Source organism: Alosa pseudoharengus, unplaced genomic scaffold (genome assembly GCF_046254945.1).
Source record: "Alosa pseudoharengus isolate Yale_2024_CS ecotype anadromous, Long Island Sound unplaced genomic scaffold, YU_APseudo_1.1 YU_APseudo_1.1_scf_13, whole genome shotgun sequence".
Taxonomy (NCBI): Eukaryota; Metazoa; Chordata; class Actinopteri; order Clupeiformes; family Clupeidae; genus Alosa; species Alosa pseudoharengus.
The window spans coordinates 15,039,295-15,061,213 of NW_027468598.1; the positions used below are offsets into that span (position 1 = coordinate 15,039,295).

Below are 21,919 nucleotides of genomic sequence, written 5' to 3' on the forward strand. Positions count from 1 at the left end.
TAGTTTTAATATATTTATATATGTATTTGTCATCTTTTTTTTAAATCTAGGCCAGCCAGATACAATACCGATTAATATCATACAGTCACATCGGGAACAATACCTATTGATATCATACAGTCCAACCAACCTGAAATAGTCCTTTTGTTTGTTCTCCAATCATTTCTCTCTATGCTAACATTTGAAACCGGCATGTGGATAGATCTTGGTTTTCTTTACCGTTGATTCTTTGTTTTATTTTTTTTATTTATTCATTTTTTTTTGCAAGTCATTACATAGACTGGTGTGATACTGGTCCGTTGTATCTCGTGTCTTCTGTGCAAAAGTCTTGAAGTTACCCGACATATGGGATACGTTTGTCTGGATGCTCGCTAATGCAGTGGTTATGTTTATGCTTCTTTGTTCTGTTCTGTTTGTCTTTTTTTCTCTCTTTCATTCGATGAGAGTGGGAAGGAGGGGGGAAAACAGCAGTCGTATCCAGCCTTCACACGCCTTGGCATCACATAGAAAACAAACAATCAAACAAACAAACAAACAAACAAACAAAACAAAAAGGCTGGGTTGGTGGGGGGGGGCAGAGTATGACCACAGCTAGCAGCATCCTCCATTGGTACTTCTCTTAGAATAAGGCACCACTGCAGAACATCATGGCCCTGGCCTCCTTCCTTCTCCCTCTCTCTACCTCTCTGTTTCGCTGTCTATCTTGCTCCCTCTCTCTCTCTCTCTCTCTCTCTCTCTCTCTCTCTCTCTCTCTCTCTCTCTTTCATGCTCTGAAACCAGGGCAGGAGGAGGCGGTCTGAAGCCAAAACTGTGCTATCTCAAGTGCTGCACCAGACAGAGTGTGTAGGACAGTACTGACACACGCGCATGAAAGAAAATGGCATTTGTATTCAGGTATGCATCTGTGGTTTTTCATGTGACTGACTAACTGTCTCTGTGTTTGTGTCTGTGTGTGTGTGTGTTTGTTTGTGTGTATATTTGTGTGTGTTTGTGTGTGTGTGTGTGTGTGTGTGTGTGTGTGTGTGTGTGTGTATCCATCCGTCTCTGCAATTGGATAAATGTTGTGTCTTTTTCTGACTGAACTTGTAAAAGCCGCACTGCTCCACTGTCCCCTCCTCAGACCGTGCTTTCGAGCATCCACTCAGTGCTGCTGAACGTGACTTTGCGGTTGGCCAGCGGTGACGAGTCCACATTGAGCTGGTTGGACGACTTGTGCCTGCGCGTCCGGGCGCGCCGTGGGTAGCTGTGGCTCTGGAACAACGCGTAGTCCCCGTCGAAGGAGAAGCGGTGTCTCGTCCGTGCCAACTCGCCGGGCAGTAGCCCGATATTGGCCAGCGCGCCCTTCCGGCTGTCCTTGGACCCACCGCCAGCACCACCACCACCACAGCCGCTGCTGGGCCCAATCAGGCACAGCGACATGGTGGAGCCCGTCAGGCTGCTATCCGTGCCCGTGTCCTCCGAAAAGCCAGCGCTGGCACCGTAGGACGCCTGGGCGTCAAGGCTGGCGCGGCGGGCCAGCGCGGCCACTGCCGCCTTGGCCGTCTTCTCCATGGCCGAGAGCGGAGGCAGCTCCACCTCCAGCACGGCCGACTCGCTACCGCCAGGCGTCGGCTCCAGCTGGCACTCGCTCTTCAGCCTCAGCACCAGCGCCTTGCAGTCCTTCGCCGCCGACGCAGACGACGACTGGCGGTGCTGACCGTCCAGGCAGCGGCTCTCCTCCGTCGGCACCGCGTGCTGCTGCTTGGAGGCCGAGCGGCCCATGCGCCCGCCCTGCTGCTGGTTGCTCCCGTTGGTCTGCGAGTGGACGTTGCTGCTGCTGCTGCCGCCGCTGTCGCACGCCTTGGCCTTGGCGCCGTCTGGCCCGCCGTGAGCCTTGTAGCGGATCATGAGGATGATGATGAAGACGAGGACGGACGCCACGATGATGCCGCCGATGATGATGATCATGGTGCCACCCAGGAACTGGCTGTGGATGAAGCGGCACTGGCTGGCCTCGGCCGCCGTGTGGAACTGGACGCAGCCCACCACACGCGTGGCCGTCAGCAGCGTGATGCCGTCGTCGTAGACTGCCAGCACGCACAGGTCATACTCCCGACCCGCCGCTAGATCGTTGATCAAGAACGTCTTGCTAGTGGACGGGATCATCCTGGAGGGAGACAGGACAAAACAAGAAAAACAAGTTCAGAGTGATCGATATGGAGCGGAGAAAACAGCCGCCTTTGTGCACTGGAGGTTCAGCCTGAATTCTCAGAAACGGAAGGAAAACAGAACTTGTGCACACAATAACTCAATAACTTATGGCAGGATTTAATATAAATAACAATAAGAATAGAAGTTTTTTTCTTAGGGGTGTTTTTTAATCCATTGATGTTAATCCCTTTAAATATGAGTTATATTAATGGTCTTCAAAATATGAATATTACATACACCGTAGAATTTAGCTCATGATTCATTGTTTATAAAGGTGATTTCCTCCTTATGAGTGTTTTATTTCTAGTAATACCATTTCAAAAACAAAACTCCTCCATTATGTGTCCTTCATGGCAAATCTGATTCGGTGATGATTATCAATACCCTCCTAATAGGCATGCCTGTTTAGCGGCAGGACAGTCTCCTCCAGAGATCTGCTGTGTGTTATTTTCCTGCCGTTTTTTTTTCTTTCCTTCATTACGACCTGAAGGAGAGTATTGATTTCCTGGCTCTCTGTGTAAATCCTCCGTCTCTGTTGCTATGCTAGAGAGGAGAAGTGGGATGTCAGCTGTTCATATTTAGCATACTCCACATGCATCAAGAGCCGCGATGCAGGAGCAATCTTCACAAACGTTGACAAGAGAGGGTTGGCGGCATAAATATATTTCATTACGATCCATTTAATGTTAACAAAGGCTGAATGTTAGTTAGCTAGTTCATTTATACACAATTCAGTTTGTCTAATTCAATGCTTCTCTGTATCTGTCCCTACAGTATAAGAGACTGCTAAACTGTGCAGAATGTAATGTAATTGTTTGATGCAAGATATATTTAGCTTTTTCATTATGAGCGCTGGGACAACCAACATCCTCATCTTACAGACATTTACTGCAATGTCGATCCTAATCAGATAAATAGTCATTTTCCACATGCTGAGTAAACAGTGTGACATTTACTCAACATGTCATTATGTTTCTCAAACATGGCTGCCATTGCATGAAAGAGATGGTGGTTATTAAGCTCTGCTGTGTGGTTAATACTATCTTTTGAATACTATCTCTTCTCTTCTCAATTTTTTTTTTTCAAAACAGAGAAACTACCTGTGGAGTAATGAAAAGAGATACCATTTTCACAACAAGTTACAGCCCAAGGAATAATACAAAGGTGAAATGTGACTGTGACTGTGGTATATACAAAACATCTCAGTAATGTAATTATTCTCAATAATGCAGTGATTCAATTAAGTGTTCAGGGCTAACTAAAATGTTTGATCAAAGCTCTTTTATAAAACAGAGCAAATGTTTCCATTCCACGTGGATTCCATTTTTAGATTAGTTAATGTTAGGTGTGTGTTTATTGTTTTAAAAATGAGATGTTCTGTCCCTTCTAATGAATTGCTAAATTAATCTAATTAATGCTAAATGGTACGCCTTAATCATAATACATAAGTGCACAGGAGGCTATAAACCCATATAGGCTAGCAGCTAGCTAAAACTATGCTGTGAGAGCAGTATTCTTAATTTGACCAGCAGTTGATTGTCTATGGTTGTTGTTCCAAGTTTTCACTCACAACCTGCCCTGTAGTACCTGCATGCTTTTCACTCACAACCTGCATTTGCCTGTAGTACATCCATGCTTTTCACTCACAACCTGCCCCTAGCCTGTAGTACCTCCATGTTTTTCACTCACAACCTGCCCCTAGCCTGTAGTACCTCCATGCCCTCCACCTTGGGAACCATCACAATAAAGTTACATATTTACATCCTTATTAGTAGCCTAATAATTAATTGGAGTCAATGTCACACCTGTCCTCCAGCTCTGCCACAGTGCCGAGATCAATAAGCTCAATGCATAACATGGGCAAACAATATACAGTACTTACACATCCTGACATTTGTGAAACCTGCTGCTCATATGGCCATGAATCATAATCAGCAAAACGGAGCAGCAAAAACTGCTCAGTGGTCCTTCAGAGTGGAGTGGAGGGTTGGATAGGAGTCATGAGAGACAGGTAGGAGTGACGCTAAGCAAAGAGAGTTGCTACGGAGGGGGTGGAGGTGGTGGTGAGGGTGGCTGTGAAGAGCTGTTTTGCTGCTGTGGCGCTGGAGATAGAGGGGCCAGAGGTGGAACGATGTGCGTGAAGGTGGGCAGTCAAAGACAACACAACTCTGAGCTCAATCCCAAAAGCAACATTATTGCAGTATTATTGTGGTATTCAGTATCTCAGTGCTACGGTTACATTAAATGCCCTGATCCATCAGAGGTATGGCCGTACAAGGCTTTTAACACCTCCATTTGATTCCATATTAGCACCTTTCAATGAGGAGCGGAAAGGTACGGCCTTGTCCATTGAAAAAAAAAAATGGAAGAAGTCACAGAGTCATTCTCAACAACAGGAGCACCAGGGGTTGGGACTGCTCTTAAACTCATACAGAACAAATTATATAAAATAAGTTGTGAAAAAGGGAGTCCTCTCTTTTTCCCCCATGACAAACTTTTGCAAAACTGCCTTGTGTCACAGTTGCATGGACTGCAGTCAAACACTCATCTGCACTTTATTCCAGGTTTATGGCTTTGTATGGGTTTATGTCGTATGTATGTGTCTGTATTAAGGTTTTGATTTTAACTGTGATTGGGTTAATGGTACAGACCACCACCCCCACATTCCCTATAATGGTTTAGCCCAGACCTAATTGGGTAATTGCCTAGCCTATTTAAAGGCAGGCTTATTTCACATGGGAGAGAGATACAATAGACTGGAAACACAGGAGAACCAGGGAGACATGTGGAAGAGCTTGAGGTCCAGAAATCAGGGAAGTCATAGAGTTTGTTTGTTTGTTTGTTTGTTTAATATTAAGTTAACCTTGCTTGTTGTGAGGCAAGGTTGGAGTGTAAGGTCCAGAGTTATGCAAGGTCGCCTTGTTTGGACTGGGAGCCTAAAAAAGAGTAGGTTCCAGGTGCCTAGTTTAATGGCACGGTACGTGTTTGTTTGTCGACTGAAGAACCCTGTATTTCATGTTTTGGACCCCTATTCTGCTCCTGGATCTGCCTGTTGGTTTATGGACTAAATAAATTATATTTTTGTATGGAACTGCTGTCTCCTGCCTTCCCTCGACACCACCTAATCCAGTGGCGCGCCTCCCTAAAAGTGGGGTGGTCACCTCGGTCCCTCACATAAGTATAGTGCACTTGTGCAATGTATATGTGCTCTAGGGCAGAACGGGGAAAGTTGAGCATATGGGTAAGATGAGACAGCCCTTTTTTCTAAGAAACTGTAAAAAAATTGTATCATGTGACAGCATTTAAAGGAAGAGGGAATCATTCTTTACAATATGTGGAAAGGTAGTCCTACAGCACATGGCAAATGTGGTAAATATGTGTAAAATATTTGTAAAAATATGAGTTTTTGCTCTCCAAGTGGATTCCATTCATGTCCAGAGTTAGGGTGAGAAAACGTGAATAGAACAACATTCAGATGCATTACACCTCAATTGGTGCATTATTAAGCTTTGAATGAATGTTACCTAAGTATAAGTATATATACTCTTTTGATCCCGTGATGGAAATTTGGTCTCTGCATTTATCCCAATCCATGAATTAGTGAAACACACACAGCACACAGTGTACACACAGTGAGGTGAAGCACACACTAATCCCGGCGCAGTGAGCTGCCTGCATCAACAGCAGCGCTCGGGGAGCAGTCAGGGGTTAGGTGCCTTGCTCAAGGGCACTTCAGCCGTGCCTACTGGTCGGGGTTCGAACCGGCAACCCTCCGGTTACAGGTCCGAAGTGCTAACCAGTAGGCCACTTCTGCCCCCAAACCTTAGCTTGTAAGCATTTTCTTTCAAAATGGTGGTTGTGGGGTAAGATGTGCCACCAGGGATGTGGTCAGTTGAGCCAGTTAACTAGTACTTGTATTGCATCTATAAAATCTTTAAGTTTGCTATGATTTTGTGACCTTATTCTATATGGTTCCTTAGTGTTACTAAGGGCTAAAGAGACTGGGTAGCAGAGTATAATTATTATGACCGCCGCTAGCGAAGCTAGCGAAGCGGTCATATAGGGATTGTCAAAGTTTTTTTTTTTTTTTTTTTCCCCCGTCATCTACTTCCTGAAATTTTGGTCAACGATACCCGGGGCACCGAAACACCGGGGCACATGAAATTTGGTGGGTATGTAGCCCCACTAGACTTTTACGGAAAAATTTCGTTTGGTCCCCGGGGGCCACTCCCCCTCCGCGCTGGGCCCCCCGAAACCCAAAAAATGCAGTTTTTCCTAAATAACTACCTGAACCGTGGCACCGAGGATGAAGAAATTTTTATGGTATGTTGGTCTCAAGGGCCCACATCAACTTAGCCCATAATCACTCATTTGTGATTTGCACCCCCCCGGTAAAAAATGAAAATGCAATATCATTCTGCTTTAATCGCCCCTCTCTTCAGTAAAGACGTTCAGAACTGCACCAAATTTTATGTGTATGATTAACCTGACATTCTCTGGGGGTATGCCAAGTTTCGTAGAATTTCATCCATGGGGGGGTCTAAAAAATTAAGTTATGTGTACATTTAGTGACTCTACACTCATTGGCCTGTAGATGGTGGTGCACACATATACACATGCACACACACACACAGGCACCCACATACTATCGGTATTAGAACGGCTGATACATAATTACAAATTCAGTAGGATTAAAAGAAAGCCAAAATAAATATTCATCATCATCATCATGGCTGCATTTCCAGTATTGGCGATAAGTAGTCGTTTGTCCACTAGATGGCGCATCGTTGCAGTGAGACGTAATTTTGTTGGAAGTTAATCTAAAGTGGGACAAGGACAAGACTGTAGGCTACAGTAGTTTACCGCAGAGAACGTCTAAGGGTAGGATGATTTCTGCATGAAATGTAATTCCCATTTCCTCTTGAAGCCGAAATAAATCTGAGAATGTTTATCGGACATGCTTGTTTTTTACTGCAGGTAGGCTACGTTAATCCTATCAATAGCAGAACGTAGGTAAAATAATGTTACCGTTAGCATGGTTGAGTGATGGAGGCCAATTTGATTATTGATGTATTTGTAGAAAACCATAAATGCGTTTATAGGCTACCAAGCAAATCGATAACAGCACTAATTGTATCTTTCGACTGTCATCTCATTTGCTTATGACCATAACCTAGGCTACTAACAGGAGCTAAGTGAGTTAGCCACAACACGTTCGCTACGTGATGGTTTTTTAATGGAAATATAGGCCTAGGCTACCTGAAAGATAACCTGTCTATGATCCCGTGATGATCTACATCTCCATTTAAACCAGATGTTTTAGAGCGCACGTTGAGATGTATTCAGGGCAGGGCTGTACCTACACATATTTGTTGCACGTGCTACAAAAATCATTCTTTGCGATGGATGATTTAGTACCAACGTTACACCGGTCAGATACAGTTTTGCCTATGGCTATTCCGTGAGACTGAGGCGCTTTTTGTTTGTTCGAAGTGCGTGTTTAGGGTGTGAGAGGGGAGTCGATGTGCTTTGATTCCAGCTTGGTAGTTGTAGTCTATGCGATTAAAAAACACGTGTGTGTGAAGTATCCAAACAATGATAACGCTTTCATTATGGCTGCTTTAGCCACAGACCTTGAGTTACTGTACAGTGGGTTGGGTTCCATTTAGAAGTGTCCACTTCATTCGCCCTTTCCGTGATTCACAGCTACGTGAAATGTATTACTACTGATATGCAAAACTATTAACTTTTCGCCAAGAGGTGGCAGCTTGATACTGTAAGGTGTAAGCCATTGGTTCCAACGGAGATTTTATTTGGGTCGCCAGCATAGCCTGGTGACAATTTGTGTTGTGTAATAGGCCTAGCATAGGGCCTACCTTATATAGCTTATAGTTTGTTAACAGTCACGGTTTTGTCATGCAATGTCTATGCATTTTTGCATTTAGAATAGCTCTAAAACCGGGGGGCGAACACGTCGCAGGGGGGGGCGCCAGTGCGTGGATATCTCAATCGCAAAATTAAACAATATTTCTATCGGGCGCCTACCATGGACTAGGCTGGGTGAAAATCAAAAGATTGCGTCAAAAGATTGAGCTTAACCATGGACCTCATGGTTGCAAAATGCAAGGGAACATGAATCAGCATATTATTTGCACAAACAATAACGGAGAGTAGCTCTTCAACTTTGCCCGTTAAAATGTGTATGAACAGTCTCGCAACGCATTTCATGAAGGCCCTTTTGGACATGTCAGTTATTTGCACCACTGGGTAAAACGGCATTTTGTTTTAGACTACTGGTATTTAATTTGTGCATTGACAATAAAGCTGAATATAATTTGAACTAGATGACTAAACCTATGCATATGTAGAAGAAGAAACATTCACAAAAATCCATGACATGACCTCTCTTCTTGATAGCTGTTGAAAACTGCATGGAACTGACAGGGATTGTTTTAGTTTAATAATAAATAAATAAATACATTATGCTGCTACCTTCTGCTTTTCCCAAATACAATGTAGCCTACAGGTGTACCTTTCATCAGTCCAGTTGCAATGGATGGACTATGATGAACTGCCCTACTTGTGATTGTTTAGAAATTTTAAAGGTTTTATAACAATGTTACAGATTTTTTGGCCCAGAAACAAATCTATTCACCTTTGCAGCGCCAGTAGGCTACTTTGTGTGCGGAATGTGTGCAAACACACATTCCAAACAAGCATACACAAAAGTTTCAAGAGTGGGGGATGGAGTAGAAGATGGAGACAAATTCATTAATATGATTTATTTTCGCGGAATGGATGTGCAGGACTGAGCGGCGGTCATATTTTGTACCGCTACGCGGTACATCTAGTTATAAGTGAATTAAATGGGCAAATTCAGGCGACAAAAATTTGATAGGCCTAAACCTGTCTTGGCAAGTTTTTAGTTGAATGTATTTGACAAATACTCGAATACAAGGTTTTTGTTTGGTGTGAAGGTTACAAAACAAAACCTCTTTGACACATTAGAATGATGAAGAATGTAAAAAATGGCTCCTCTTACCCCATTCTCCCCTACTGATGGGCAATATACTTAAAGTGCAGTTTGTGTAATTATGACATAACAAAATGTTCCATTCCTCCATATGAACATTTCAGAGTCAAGTTCAATAAAATGTAATTTTCTAAGATAAGATAGAGGGAGCTTTTTCATAAGGTTTCCATTTATACAATTATTGTACTTTCATTAAACAAACTAGAAATGCAATTCAAGAGGAATTACAATAGTGGATGGAAAGCTGCTGGCTTAATGTTGGTGGGGAGTTTTCTGGAAAAAAAAAATAGCTTGAGTTAAACTTAACGTCCTCTCTAGACGTAGGCCTAGTTCGTTCAGCATGATGCAAGCTTCTGGGTACTCAGATTAAGGCCTAGCAGCTATGAGTATGTTGCTAACCACTAGCAGCTATGAGTTTGTTGCTAATCGATGACAGATAACACCAGCTAGCTTGCTTATTTGATTAACTAGCCGAGTCATTTTAAACAGACTTCACACACTCCATTTGAATAAAAAAACACAAATTAATTGTAACTTACATTGGGTTTGGTAGGAAAACTTCCGTTACATCGCAGTTTGTTGGACGAAGCAGACACCAAGAACTTAAACTTTCTTGAAGAGAATTGAGATATGCTTGAAAGCAGTATGGTCGAAAGTGATTAATTACAGGATGTGTAGGCTAGTTTAGGGAGCATCCGCACCTGATTACTTTACAACCCTTCTAAATGAGCCCCATTTGTGATGTCATAGAAAAACAACAATTTTAATCCCCTATTTCTCAAAAAGTATAAACTTCTCAAAAAATCTGAATGATAACTCTCTTGCCCAATTCCAGACCTACACAACGGTTATTTCAACATGTCTGTATGTTAAGTGGTTAGAGTCGCATTCATTTTTGAAAAGGTTATAGGGAGGGAAAGTGAAAACCAGTGCCCCAAGTGGTTGCGTTCCTATCGAAGAGCAGCTCCAGTGTTAAGTCCCATAGACCTATTCTTAAAAAATATATTGTGAAGCCAAATCAGCGAAGTTATCCACCAAAAATATTGTATATTGTAATGTATACAATAATAATAACTGTACACATAACTGTGAAAATGTCAGGCCCTATTTTGCCTTCTTTAAAAAAATCGAAATTGCTCCTTTTGTTTCATAAGCGGACTACAGTAGACTACAAAAGAAGTCACGTGACTTTACCCTTCTACGTTAGTCACAGTAGCATGGTTTGTTTATTAGCCTGGTTAGCATTGACACTTAACACTTACTGCAAGCTCTTCATGTGAGTAGGAGCACCACACAAGTTATCCTGACAGAAAGGTAATCACTACACGGTTTACATTGTGCTCTGTTATTACAAAAATACGTTAAGCCAGTCAAGCAATTTGCCATTTTGATCAGTTAGAGATTAAGCTCCCAAACCGGTAACGTCACATGCAACTGTAGTTCATCATCACCATGTTACAAAAAAAACTCAAAACAATTCATCTGATCCTACAAATAAAGCATGACCACTAGAAGCAATAGAGGTGACCCCAGTGCATAGCATATGGAAGGCATTCAATTAAGTTCCCAATGTGCACCAAGATATATTTTTTCTAAAAAAAAATCCCATCCACTCTGCTAAACTCTAGGAACGCAACCAGTAGGTTGCGATGAGATTAGGCTACTTTCCCTCCCAATAATAATGATAAGAAGACGAATATGAAAGCCAGGACATTTCAAGATAGTGGATTCCATCCACTATAATTACCAATTAATGGGTATTTCTCTCTCGATTCATCTGTTTTTTTGCCATTTCATTCCACATCAATCAATTTCAAAATGATGCATTTTGTCTCACACTGAATGTGAAGCATTTTTCAGCTTTTCACATTCTGATCTCTGCACAGCAGAGGATGTTTTTAAGATTCCCATCTTTCTTGCACACACTCATGCTGCAATGTTTCACCCACACTTTAGAATTATCTGCTTACGCCCCTGCCAATTCCCACACCCCACAGAGTGTCACCAGCAGCAGCATCTGTGACATGAAGATGTTCATGTTTAATAATACGCTAATTGATAGGCTACTTGTGCCTCTATTGGACACCAACCTGTAAAATGTAAAAAAAAATTATTGCATGTTCGAAAAAGACTCTGACATAGTCACAGGTAGGGATGTAACAGTATGGAAATTTAACCTCACGGTTATAGTGATCAAAATTATCACGGTTTGTGGTATTATCACAGTATTTTTAAAAGTGTGTTCAATATGTTCAGAAAGTACTGACAGGCCTACACAAGCTGAAAAAGTTTCAAACAGTGGTCACTTTTTCCTTGGTCTTGTGTAATTGGCTATGCGCTGCTTAACTTACCCTACCATTACTTGAAGTTTGCTATTTCTGTTATTTGGATCCAATGAGTGAGACCAAAGTAAGTGTTTGAAATAAAACTTTAGGCTACTGTATTCTCCTGATAATGTGAGTGGAATGGATTTCATGTGGACGCGAACATAAAAAGACGTAGAGTGGCTAAATGATACAGTGCACGTTTTGTGGTGAAAATGTTCTGCCTTTTAAAATCAGGTGTAGCCTAATCCGAATCGCATTTAAACCATCAATTACACAACAGAATCAGTAGGGTACCAGTTTTGTTTCATTGTACCAGGCCTACTGTATGTCAAAAGCAGGCTCGGATGAAGCTTAGAAGGATTAAACACACGGTTTCAACACCGTGGTAATCATCCGTGATAATCATGATATTTGAAAAGAAAACGGTAATTGTTATCGTCAACATTTTTATCACGGTTTACCATTATACCGTTACATCCCTAGTCACAGGGTATTGTTGCATGGTGTTTTGTAGTTACTTCCAGGGGTGAAAGTAAGCCGGTACTGGCCAGTACGGAGTACCACTAACATATTTGGAGAGGGTACGCCGTACCGGAAAGAAAACTATACTGTCTCTGAAAAATATAGCACTTTCAGCATGACAACACAACTGCTAACGTCAAATTACCAGAAGCAACACATTTCCCCCAAAATATATGTCATATACATCGTTCTGAACTGTATCTGAATTGTGTCTAAACCTCCCGTGCAGCTGGACAGACAACGAGCAAGCTATAGTGCGCGTACAGTAGCCTACAGTAATTGCGCCAACGTGCACTGGTATCCAAAGTGTTTTAGCAGACGGACGTTTCTTGGAAAGTCTCCCAAATAAAAAAAAACATACAGGCTAAAGAAAAATATGTTGATGTTTCAATAGCCTATTCTGGTTTTATGTGTGCAGTGTTTTGCTGGAGAAACAAGAGACAGACAGCGCGTGTACGGCTTAACCAGATCGCAGCAATAATGAAAGTGTTTTAGCGGACAGAAGTATGTTGCCGTCTCCCAAATAAAAAGGCATGACTCAAAGAAACGTGTTTCATGATATACAGTAGCCTACAGGGCTCTACAGTGCGCCCATTTCACTCGCACATGCGAGTAAAAATGATGCCGTGCGAGTGCAAAAAAATATTTAGGCGCACTGGTGCGAATGACTTCAATATTCAATATAATAAAATACACCGCAACATCGAGAAACATTACTGGTGCAAACCATAGAATCACGTCGCGAATGCAGCATAAAAACGACACCTCCCATCAACGTTAGCAGTTTCGCGTTGTGACTCGCTAGTAGTCGCTTCTATCAAATCCAAGAGCGCTCAGAAAAAGCGGAAAGTTAGACTAGCCAGCCAAGATGCAAAGATTGAAGAAATTAGTTCTTCTATCCACCGAATTCATTGGATATAGGAGGAACAGGATGAGATTCTGAGAATGCAGTGAGAGCAGGAAAGGTAACCTAACCTGCCTTTTAGCCCAGTTGACGTATTGGCTGCAATATGCAAAATATAGCTGTAGCGAACCGGCACAAAAGTAGCCTCCCGTAATACTCCCATTTTATTCAAAGGTAGAACGCTACTGACAACTCCAGGCTTCCACGCATGCTTGTTTGTTTACACCGAATACAAGCTGAAGTGCAAAACGAAAGTAGGCCTAACGTTTGCCTACTGCCCCCATCAATGCAGATATTTCAAATAAAAACTAAAAGTATAAAACATATATCCTTGATTAGCCTATGTTGGGTTTTGTGGAAGAGAAAATGGACTGTTTTAGTAGTAGTATTAGGCAGTATGCAGTCAGATAGGTCACCATGGGCATATTTGGATTAGCTACAGATGGATTCACAAATAAATAAATAAGCCTACATTTGGCAGGATACTTGATATACAGGCTAAATGCAAATATGGCAATGTATTATATTATTTTACATTAACAAAATGTAGGAAAATAGAACAGACTGAAAATAAAGTAGGCACTGATCTTTGACAACATTTAGGCTACAGGAAGGATTTTAGACATTCTTAATATTCGCAATTGGTGCACTGGCATGTTTAACTGTTAGCTGCAGTATAATGTTATTTTGTGTAAGTTAAGTACAGAACTGACTGTGCGCCCAAATTTTTGTCTGTGCTCCTAAATTGTTTAACTTGTTAGTGTAAAAATGTTAGTGTAGAGCCCTGGCCTATATAAAAAAAACGATTGGAAGTGGGAGCGAGCAGAGTAACTAGGCTAAATAAATAAATAAATGTTGAAATTAAGTGTTTGCAATTTATTCATGATCAAAAACAGATACAGGTGGGTTAAAGAGTGATACTAGAGTGATAAGAATTCCTAGTGAATGCTTAGACTATAATACAGTAAATAAACAAATAAATAAATAATAAATAATTAGGCTAAGTGAAATTTTTGGCGCGCTGTGCGCGCGCATTATAACTCTATATCATAGTACCACCAAGAAATAAAAACTACTTTCACCCCTGGTTACTTCCTAACTAAGGTTTATTGGTCCATTCAACCAACAATGTCAAAAGTGACAATATTTTTGGTAGCTCTTGTTTTGGCACATCCTTGATTCAATTGTGTTGCATTTTATTAATCAGCCATAATGATTTTCCTCCTGACTGGTTGGACATCGAACAGCCACAGCCATGCCGGATGTAAAAAGATCTGGTCAGTTTTAGCCAAATAAGCAGAGCACAAACCAATCAAGACTCCCAGATGAAGAACCTCTGTGTTTGTCAGAGGGACAGATTTCTGTGGCGTGATGAGTGCCAAAAAAGCTTTAATAGGCTAAAGCTCTTGGGAAGACTCACACAAACACATTTGGTTTGGACAATTTCCTGTTCTAACTGTGGGCATAGCACAGCAATGCATTATGGGTATAAAAAAGGCACTTCATTTATGTTACAGCACGGAGATGAAGTTGAAAATCTCCAGAGCCAATCATAGTAATTAAGGATCTCCATTCCGAGGAAAATTACATGAAATGTGAAAAGCGATGACAATGAGTGTGGGAGGAAATGTCCTGTGTATTTAATGAAGAGTAGCATACCTGTAGACCAGTGTGTCATCTGCTGTGCTGTTATACTGGATCTGATACATCCGTATGTTGGGGATGTGTCTCTCAGAAGGCCAGCGGATGACCGCAGACGAGGCGGTGACGTCGGCCACCACCACCCTGCGGTCCTGGCTCTTGGTGTCGTTGGACTTGGAGGAGGTGGTGATGTCGCGGAGGCGCGAGCCCTCCCTCAAGTGTCCCGTGTTGTTGACGAAGAGCGGTAGCGGGATCATGCTGATCTCCACGGCGGCGGTGGCCATGCCGGCTGCGTTGGATGCCACGCAGGTGAAGGCACCGTTGTCCTTGAGCGTGGTGATGAGGATCTCCAGCGTGCCGTTGTCGTGCACGATCGTGCGTGAGTTGTTGTGCACCAGCTTGCCGTCGGGGAAGCGCCAGTGGATGGCGGGGTCGGGGTCGCCCATGGCCTTGCACTTGAGCGCCACGCTCTGGCCCTCCATCACGTACGGGTTGGACACGGTGTGCCGCGTGATGAGCGGCGGATCGCAGGTGAACTCCTCCTCCTGGATGGACCAGAAGTACTTGTCCATCAGGTGCTCGGGCGAGGCGCACGTCTCCAGGTCATCCTCGCGGGTCAGCCGCCGCAGCCAGAGCAGCTCGCAGTTGCAGTGCAGCGGGTTGCCGCCAAAACTGACCGCCAGGCGCGTGGGGTTGGAGTTCTTGGGGTCAGACATGACCTGCGCGTTCTGGAAGAGGTTGTCCGGCGGAAGCTTATGCAGCCGGTTGGACGTCATGTCCAGTCGCACCAGCTTGGTCAGCATGGTGAAGGTGCCCGCCTCGATGTAGTCAATGAGGTTGTGGTCGAGCGAGAGCGTGTTGATGTTGGTCATGCGCCCGATGGCACTCCACGGGAGCGTGTGCAGGTTGTTGTACGACAGGTCCAGGTCCTCGATGGTGGACACAAACTCGTCGAAGGACGTCGGCGCCACAGTGTGGATCTGGTTGTTGCCCAAGATGAGGTGGCGGAGGTTGACCAGGCCCCTCAGGTGCTCGCTCTTGATGACGGTCAGCCGGTTGCCGTCCATGTGCAGGGCGCGGAGGGCACGGAGGCCCAAAAAGGCGTGCGGTGCGATTTGGCTGATGGTGTTGCGCGACAAAGTCAGGTGGACCAGGCTGGTCATGTTGGCGAAGTCCCTCCGCCGGATAACCGTGATGAAGTTGTCGGTCAGGCGCAGCTCCACCGTCTTACGGTCGATGCCCGGCGGCACAAACAGCAGCCCCGTCTTGGCACACAGAAGGGTGAGGGTCGGCGAGATGGTCTGGCATATGCAGCGACCTGGGCAGTTCTGCGCCTTCGCCAGCACTCCAAACACCAACACACACAAAACCAGCCGCTCCATAATGTATCAGCTTCCGGGTTCTGGAAGAGGAAAAAGACAATAGAAAAAACATTAAGGTACTGTTTGACTAATTTATGTCAGTACAACACCAACTGGATTTGATCAAAATGTGTCCAATTTCATCGGTTTTATCCCCTGTGCACGGCAATGAGAAAGATTGTCACTTTTGTTGGGAGTTGAAAGATAGCTTTTTTCAAGATGGAGCAAACATTTATTTTTAGTGTGTGCTATCTTCAGAGACATACCTTTACTGCAGGGGTAATTTAACAGATGGTCAAAATCTCATTATTTCTTATTGCCATGTTGGACTCAAAAATTGATTTGATGCTTCATTCAATCAGAGAATTGGGACACAAAGATAGTCTACTTCTGAGACCTTAGAATACAATCCATTTGAAAACCAAACCGTGGGAATTCAATGCAGTGCTTGCTGACAGACAAGATTGTTTTCATCCACGCAGCATTTTTGTTGAGTTAAAGCTGCATGATGTCCATGCTTCCCCCATGTGCGGTCTGTATGCTAAGGGCAGGTGTAGATGACGCATACAAACACATAACCGTCAGCTTACATACACTGTAGGGTGATTTCAAATGGAATACAACTGAACGTTGATATCCAGCTATGGCAAGATACTCGTTTTGATTAGAAAATGATTGCCAATCCTATCAGTAAACATGGTGAACAAGCATGGTGAGGCCCAGTAGCACATTCAGGAAAGGCCTACAATTACATTCAGGAGAGGTGTGAATCTCACTCACAGCTCACAATCTCATAGTGATCTGTGAAAAGGAAGAGCACTTGACACAGTACTGAAACAAAAGATTGTTTCTTGACTGAATTGTATGATGAAGATGCAGACAGGCCTCGTGTTCACTCTCATGAAAGGATGAGACATGTTTAATGCATTTAGTAAAAAGAGATCTGTGTTATTTCAATTTCCTGAGGCACTGGTATAGGGGCTATTCTGCAAGGCTCTTCAGTAGCTGGGAGAAATACTGCTGTAAGTGGGGCTCCTAAAAACTGTACTGTGGAATTAGATGTAAACCCTGGGATTGTTATTAATACAGTGGCAGCACTAATAGACAAAACAAGAAGAAAGACCACTGGGTTCCAAATCTATCAGAGTGTGATATGACTTCATGAGTCTCATGTGTTGTGGGCAATGACTGGACTCTATGATCCTCCATTTAGGCCATATTGATTTCTTTTTCGAAGGCCGCATATGTCTAGCCCTTGACAGGTACCGGAAGAAAACCTTGACTATAATAACCCCAAATCCCACCGGACAGTGAACTCTACCGTCAGCCATAGTACACTTCTTTTCCATGACTGCAGCATCCATCTTGGTGACACACTAAATCAGGCCTGTGTGTGTGTGAGAGAGAGAGAGAGAGAGAGAGAGAGAGAGAGAGAGAGAGAGAGATATAGAGAGATAGAGAGATAGATAGATAGATAGATAGATAGATAGATAGATATCCAGGCCTGTTTGGTTTACAAGGGAAAACACTTCACACGACTGCTCGCTAAAACTTCACTCTGTGATCTGTATTGGATGAAGTCTCTCTACGGGTGAAGAGATAAACAAACTGATGACATAAAAAGCTACACAATAGATGGATGGACACAGCCTGGCTGCGGATGGTCAGGACATTCCATCATCCTCTCAGTACACAACACACATGTGGTATGCATGTATGTTTTATTGTGGCGCATCACACATAATAAAGCAGTGTGTGTTGAAATAGAGAAGCTCATAAATTATGGGGCACAACCGCAACGTGAACTGTAAGCCGCCTTGGGACGGAGGGAAGGCAAGCGCAGGAAGCCACTGAGGCATGAAGCTGCCTTCTCTGTGCAAGAGGGACGCGACCCCTACGGAACAGCTGATGGAAACATCACAGTGATTAGGATGATTAAGACCTCCGGGGACCAGAAGTGCAAAAAAGAAAAACACAAGCAAACGATAAAGATGATGTGGGGTTTAGAGGTGGAGGCTAAAGAATTTAAAAAAAAGTCGAGGAAGTTATGCAACCATGTGTGGTTAAGGGGTGAAGGGCAATAGTGTCTTATTACCATTAGGACTGACGCTGTTATTATTCTTCCATGCAAATGTGTGTCAGTATACAAGTTCACCAGAAGTGACAGTGATAGAGACAGGAAATGGCTGTACATCTCTGGCATCCTAAGGAGCATTGAAGTTCTCTTGCTGCTCTGGGTCTGTGTGCTGTGTCCTAGTCCCAGTTTCAAAATGGGAGGTAAAGAACCAGGAGAATTATACATCACAGAGCTCTTTAAGCACAGCAATACACACATTCTCAGATAAGAGCCAGATTTATATACAGCCACATTAGGAATATGGCATGTGCCATTCACTGTCTCTGAGGAATGCTGTCATCCATGTTTGATGTGAGAATCATTATGGGTCATCCAATCACTAGGTCATCCAGTCATGTGACCTCTCTTGCACAGTCTTATATGTGTAGTGAATAAATACATCAGTAACACCAGCAAGTCCCCCGCACCACACTCTTTTTGCAAGGTCATGTCACACTACTGTCAAGTTGTTGTGCATCCAACAGGCTATACTACACCTACAGTAAACCAACAGGCTATACTACACCTAAACCTACAGGCTATACTACACCTAAACCGACAATACTACACCTAAACCAATAGGCTATACTACACCTAAACCAACAGGCTATACTACACCTAAAACCATTTAATCTGGTCTTAATGTCATTTTGATATTATGCACTTACAAAATTCTAAGTCTAATTCTAATCTAAACTCTGGTCCAAACACTGGTCATAGAATAACAGAAAAAGTATATTGTACTACAATTTAGTATATCAACTGTCATTCTCTATCATACTGTATATCATACAGTCTCCATTGAAAGGCAATGTGACATTAATACTAAATCTCTATATATACAATATATATATATCACTTTTTAGCCTACCTGGGAAAAGTGGAACAATGTATTTGCTTTTACAACTAAACATATGTTAAAATGCGTATGGCCATATGGATTTTAGACGAGACAATAGATTTCAATCAATAACAATAATTCATTTTTGATATGATTTGCATATTATTTTTATGTTTTAAGTATTGCAGTGATTGTAAACTGGACTGTGCAAGTATTCACTGTGCTAACTAGGACACAAAATATATCCTCATAGGGCTATCTGTGTTCCAACATTTCCTGTTTTAAACCAGGGAGGATTCACTATTGATCTTCCTGGTTCTCCGGTGGTGGAAAAAAAGGAACTTTGTTTCCAAGGCAACTCTGCTCGAGAATTTAGGTCTTTGAATTATATTAAGACACTGTTAAGCTTCCAGAAGAATGAGGTCTCAATCTTGATAAAGATAAGGCAGATATTGAATATTAGAAAGCTGTTTCGCAATCCTTTTCTGTTGAAAAAGAAGAAGTGGTCTTGCGCCTAAAGAGCTTTTCAAGAGCACATTTTTAAACCCGTGGGCGGATGTATTTATCTTTGACAAATGTCCTTCATTTGATTCCAATTATGGAGGAAAATGCGCGTGTCCTGCTCTCAGCAAACAGCAGCATGTGAGGCAGGCTCAGTATAGTTTACCATTAATTCCAATTGTCCAATCAGCAATCTCCAAGAGTTATCAAAGCATAAAGTTTATTAGGCCACATACAGTTTATTGGGTCCCTAAGGTGATGTGTTGGTTTTTTGATGTCAGGTTTATCAATATGAGTAAGGAAAAAAATAGTGCAAGATAAGGTTTATCAATATGAAATTGCACTGTGAATATGCATGCAAACAATTCACTGCATATTCAGTTTCCACTTAAAAATATCAGCACTTGATTGCTTTGTCTGTATTAAAGCGAATGTAGTGCTATGATGCACAGTAGGCACCAGACTCTGCTCTTGTTCACTGCACTGTGCTCAACTACATTCATGTGCTACCACTGGACTGTGGCAGGAGCCCACACATGGCAATTTCAGAGCTCAGCCATTGTTGGGGAAAAGTGCTAGTTGCACCTGAGAGGTCAGTAGTATAATCACACAGCCAAGGTGTCCACTGTAATTGACAGGAAAGTCAGTCAAACAGCAGTGAACCTGGGATAAGAATCCTTATTTAGTGGCCTGGGAAAAGGAAGAAAATGTCTACCTTTGTTTGCTGTGATAAAATAAATATGTTTCTCCAATGGGAGGTTTTGTCTTTTTTGGTCACAGAAAATGATCATGGATTTGCGATTCAAAGGTTGAAGCAATTTGTACAAACCGACAAAAACACTTTCATAACGTGCCATACCAATCTGTGAAATGTTATACAATTATGGCTGAGCAAATAATAATAGAAAAAAGAGTTATATTTTTGAGCCAAAACTAATTATGCATGTGTCACAAGGGAAGGGAGAGAGAGAGAGGGGGGGGGAGGGAGAGAGAGAGAGCGAGAGATCATACAAGGTCTCTTCCCCATGACCACTTCTTTGATTGGAGTATATTAGAGTAATCAATGTCATGCCAAGTTCTCATGTCAAATCTACCCAGAAATTCCCATTTGGGTCATGGGCTATTAAGTCTGTGTGTCTGTGAACAGAATCAATGCCCTGCAATATGTACAACTTTTTCATCTAGAGTTTATATAGGAGAGGATAATAAACATGATTATTAGAGACAGCATGCTAACGTGCCAGTATAGGCCCATGAGAGGGCTTACTCCTAGTTTGACACGGACAGTACAGGCATTTGTTATTATCACCACCCCACCGCCACCACCAGGCTGGTGGGAGCCCATAGAGCCACTGTGTCTGTGTGTGTCCCTGGTGTGGGCGCGCTGTGCTGCATCACAGTGGCCAAGTCAGGATTGTCCTGCTTAGTGCTGCCCTGGGGGCTGAGGCCTGGAATTGCCATCTTTGCTAACAAGCACAGTTACAGAGAGGAGGAGAGAGGGGGAGGCTACAGTATCATTCCACATGCATGTGCACTACCTTTTCCAACAAAACACAGATAGATAGATAGATAGATAGATAGATAGATAGATAGATAGATAGATAGATAGATAGATAGATACTTTATTGATCCCCAGGGGAAATTCAAGTTCAAATTCAAACACATACAGCTGTTATAGAACTACAGAATCACAAACCACTTTCATAGGGTTTGCATGATGTGCAAATACTAGCATTCTGTTTCTATTCACATTAACACAGTTTCCAAACATTTTTAGAAACAGGGTTGTAGAATCCCTTCTATTGCTCAAAAGGCACTGCATCCTCCGAGCTAAATATAGTGAATCAACACCACTTCTCATGCTGATGTACTCAACAGGAGGAATCCGACAAACCTTGGCCTTTTTGACAACCTAATCTGCCTAAACATCCAGTGATCCCCAACATCACTGTTATACATGGTGGAGGCTCAGGAGGTAGGAGCCGTTCGAGATCAGCTCCTCCTGACCCTGTTGAAGTTGTGCACTGAACCCCAAATTGCCCCACATGTGCAGGTTAGCACCTTGCATGGCAGTTCTCCGCCATCAGTGTATGTATGAATGTGTGTGAGTATAAGTGAGGCATGAAATTGTAAAGTGCTTTGAGTGCTTGGAGAAGTGGAAATGCATTTACCTTGCATTACCCCAGCACACTGCAGCCTCTTCAGTATCATGCAGCTACTGTTTCTGGCCAATTTTGAAAATTTTCTGGCTAATAATTCAAATTAATTATTTCTGTTAAGGATGGCCATTTCTGTCTCTTAGGCTTGATCTGTGAGGCCTTCACAGCCGTGTGTCAAAAATGTGCAAATGCGGCTGGTGTCATTCTCACCTGTTACCTCCCTGATTGTATACATCATATCCAACAAGCATCAAACACTCTGGCGATAAGTAAGGCATTCATTCACACCATTGATATCCATTTTGCATGGTGGCAGTGTCACAG

At 42.8% G+C, this 21,919-nt stretch overlaps 1 protein-coding gene across 3 annotated transcripts; it reads right to left on the reverse strand.

Annotated features, from left to right (window-relative positions):
* Window positions 1-1,116: 1,116 nt before the first annotated feature.
* On the reverse strand, window positions 1,117-15,999 carry lrfn1 (leucine rich repeat and fibronectin type III domain containing 1). Of its 3 annotated transcripts, none has more exons than XM_076281525.1 (3): window positions 14,636-15,999; window positions 1,729-2,146; window positions 1,117-1,683 (listed from the first exon to the last, which is right to left on the reverse strand). In XM_076281525.1, the coding sequence occupies exons 1-3, from the start codon at window positions 15,997-15,999 to the stop codon at window positions 1,117-1,119; spliced, it is 2,349 nt and encodes a 782-aa protein (XP_076137640.1). The 3 variants fall into 3 exon arrangements, with proteins under 3 accessions (XP_076137640.1, XP_076137638.1, XP_076137637.1); XM_076281523.1 differs by having other exon boundaries at window positions 1,117-1,594; window positions 1,625-2,146; XM_076281522.1 differs by having other exon boundaries at window positions 1,117-2,146.
* Window positions 16,000-21,919: the final 5,920 nt, after the last annotated feature.

Excerpts from the sequence above, each read along its gene's own strand:
- lrfn1 (XM_076281522.1), bottom strand. The coding sequence starts at position 15,999 with ATGGAGCGGCTGGTTTTGTGTGTGTTGGTGTTTGGAGTGCTGGCGAAG. Across the intron at positions 2,147-14,635 it reads GATGACACACTGGTCTACAG|GATGATCCCGTCCACTAGCA; the intron begins GTATGCTACTCT and ends GTCTCCCTCCAG.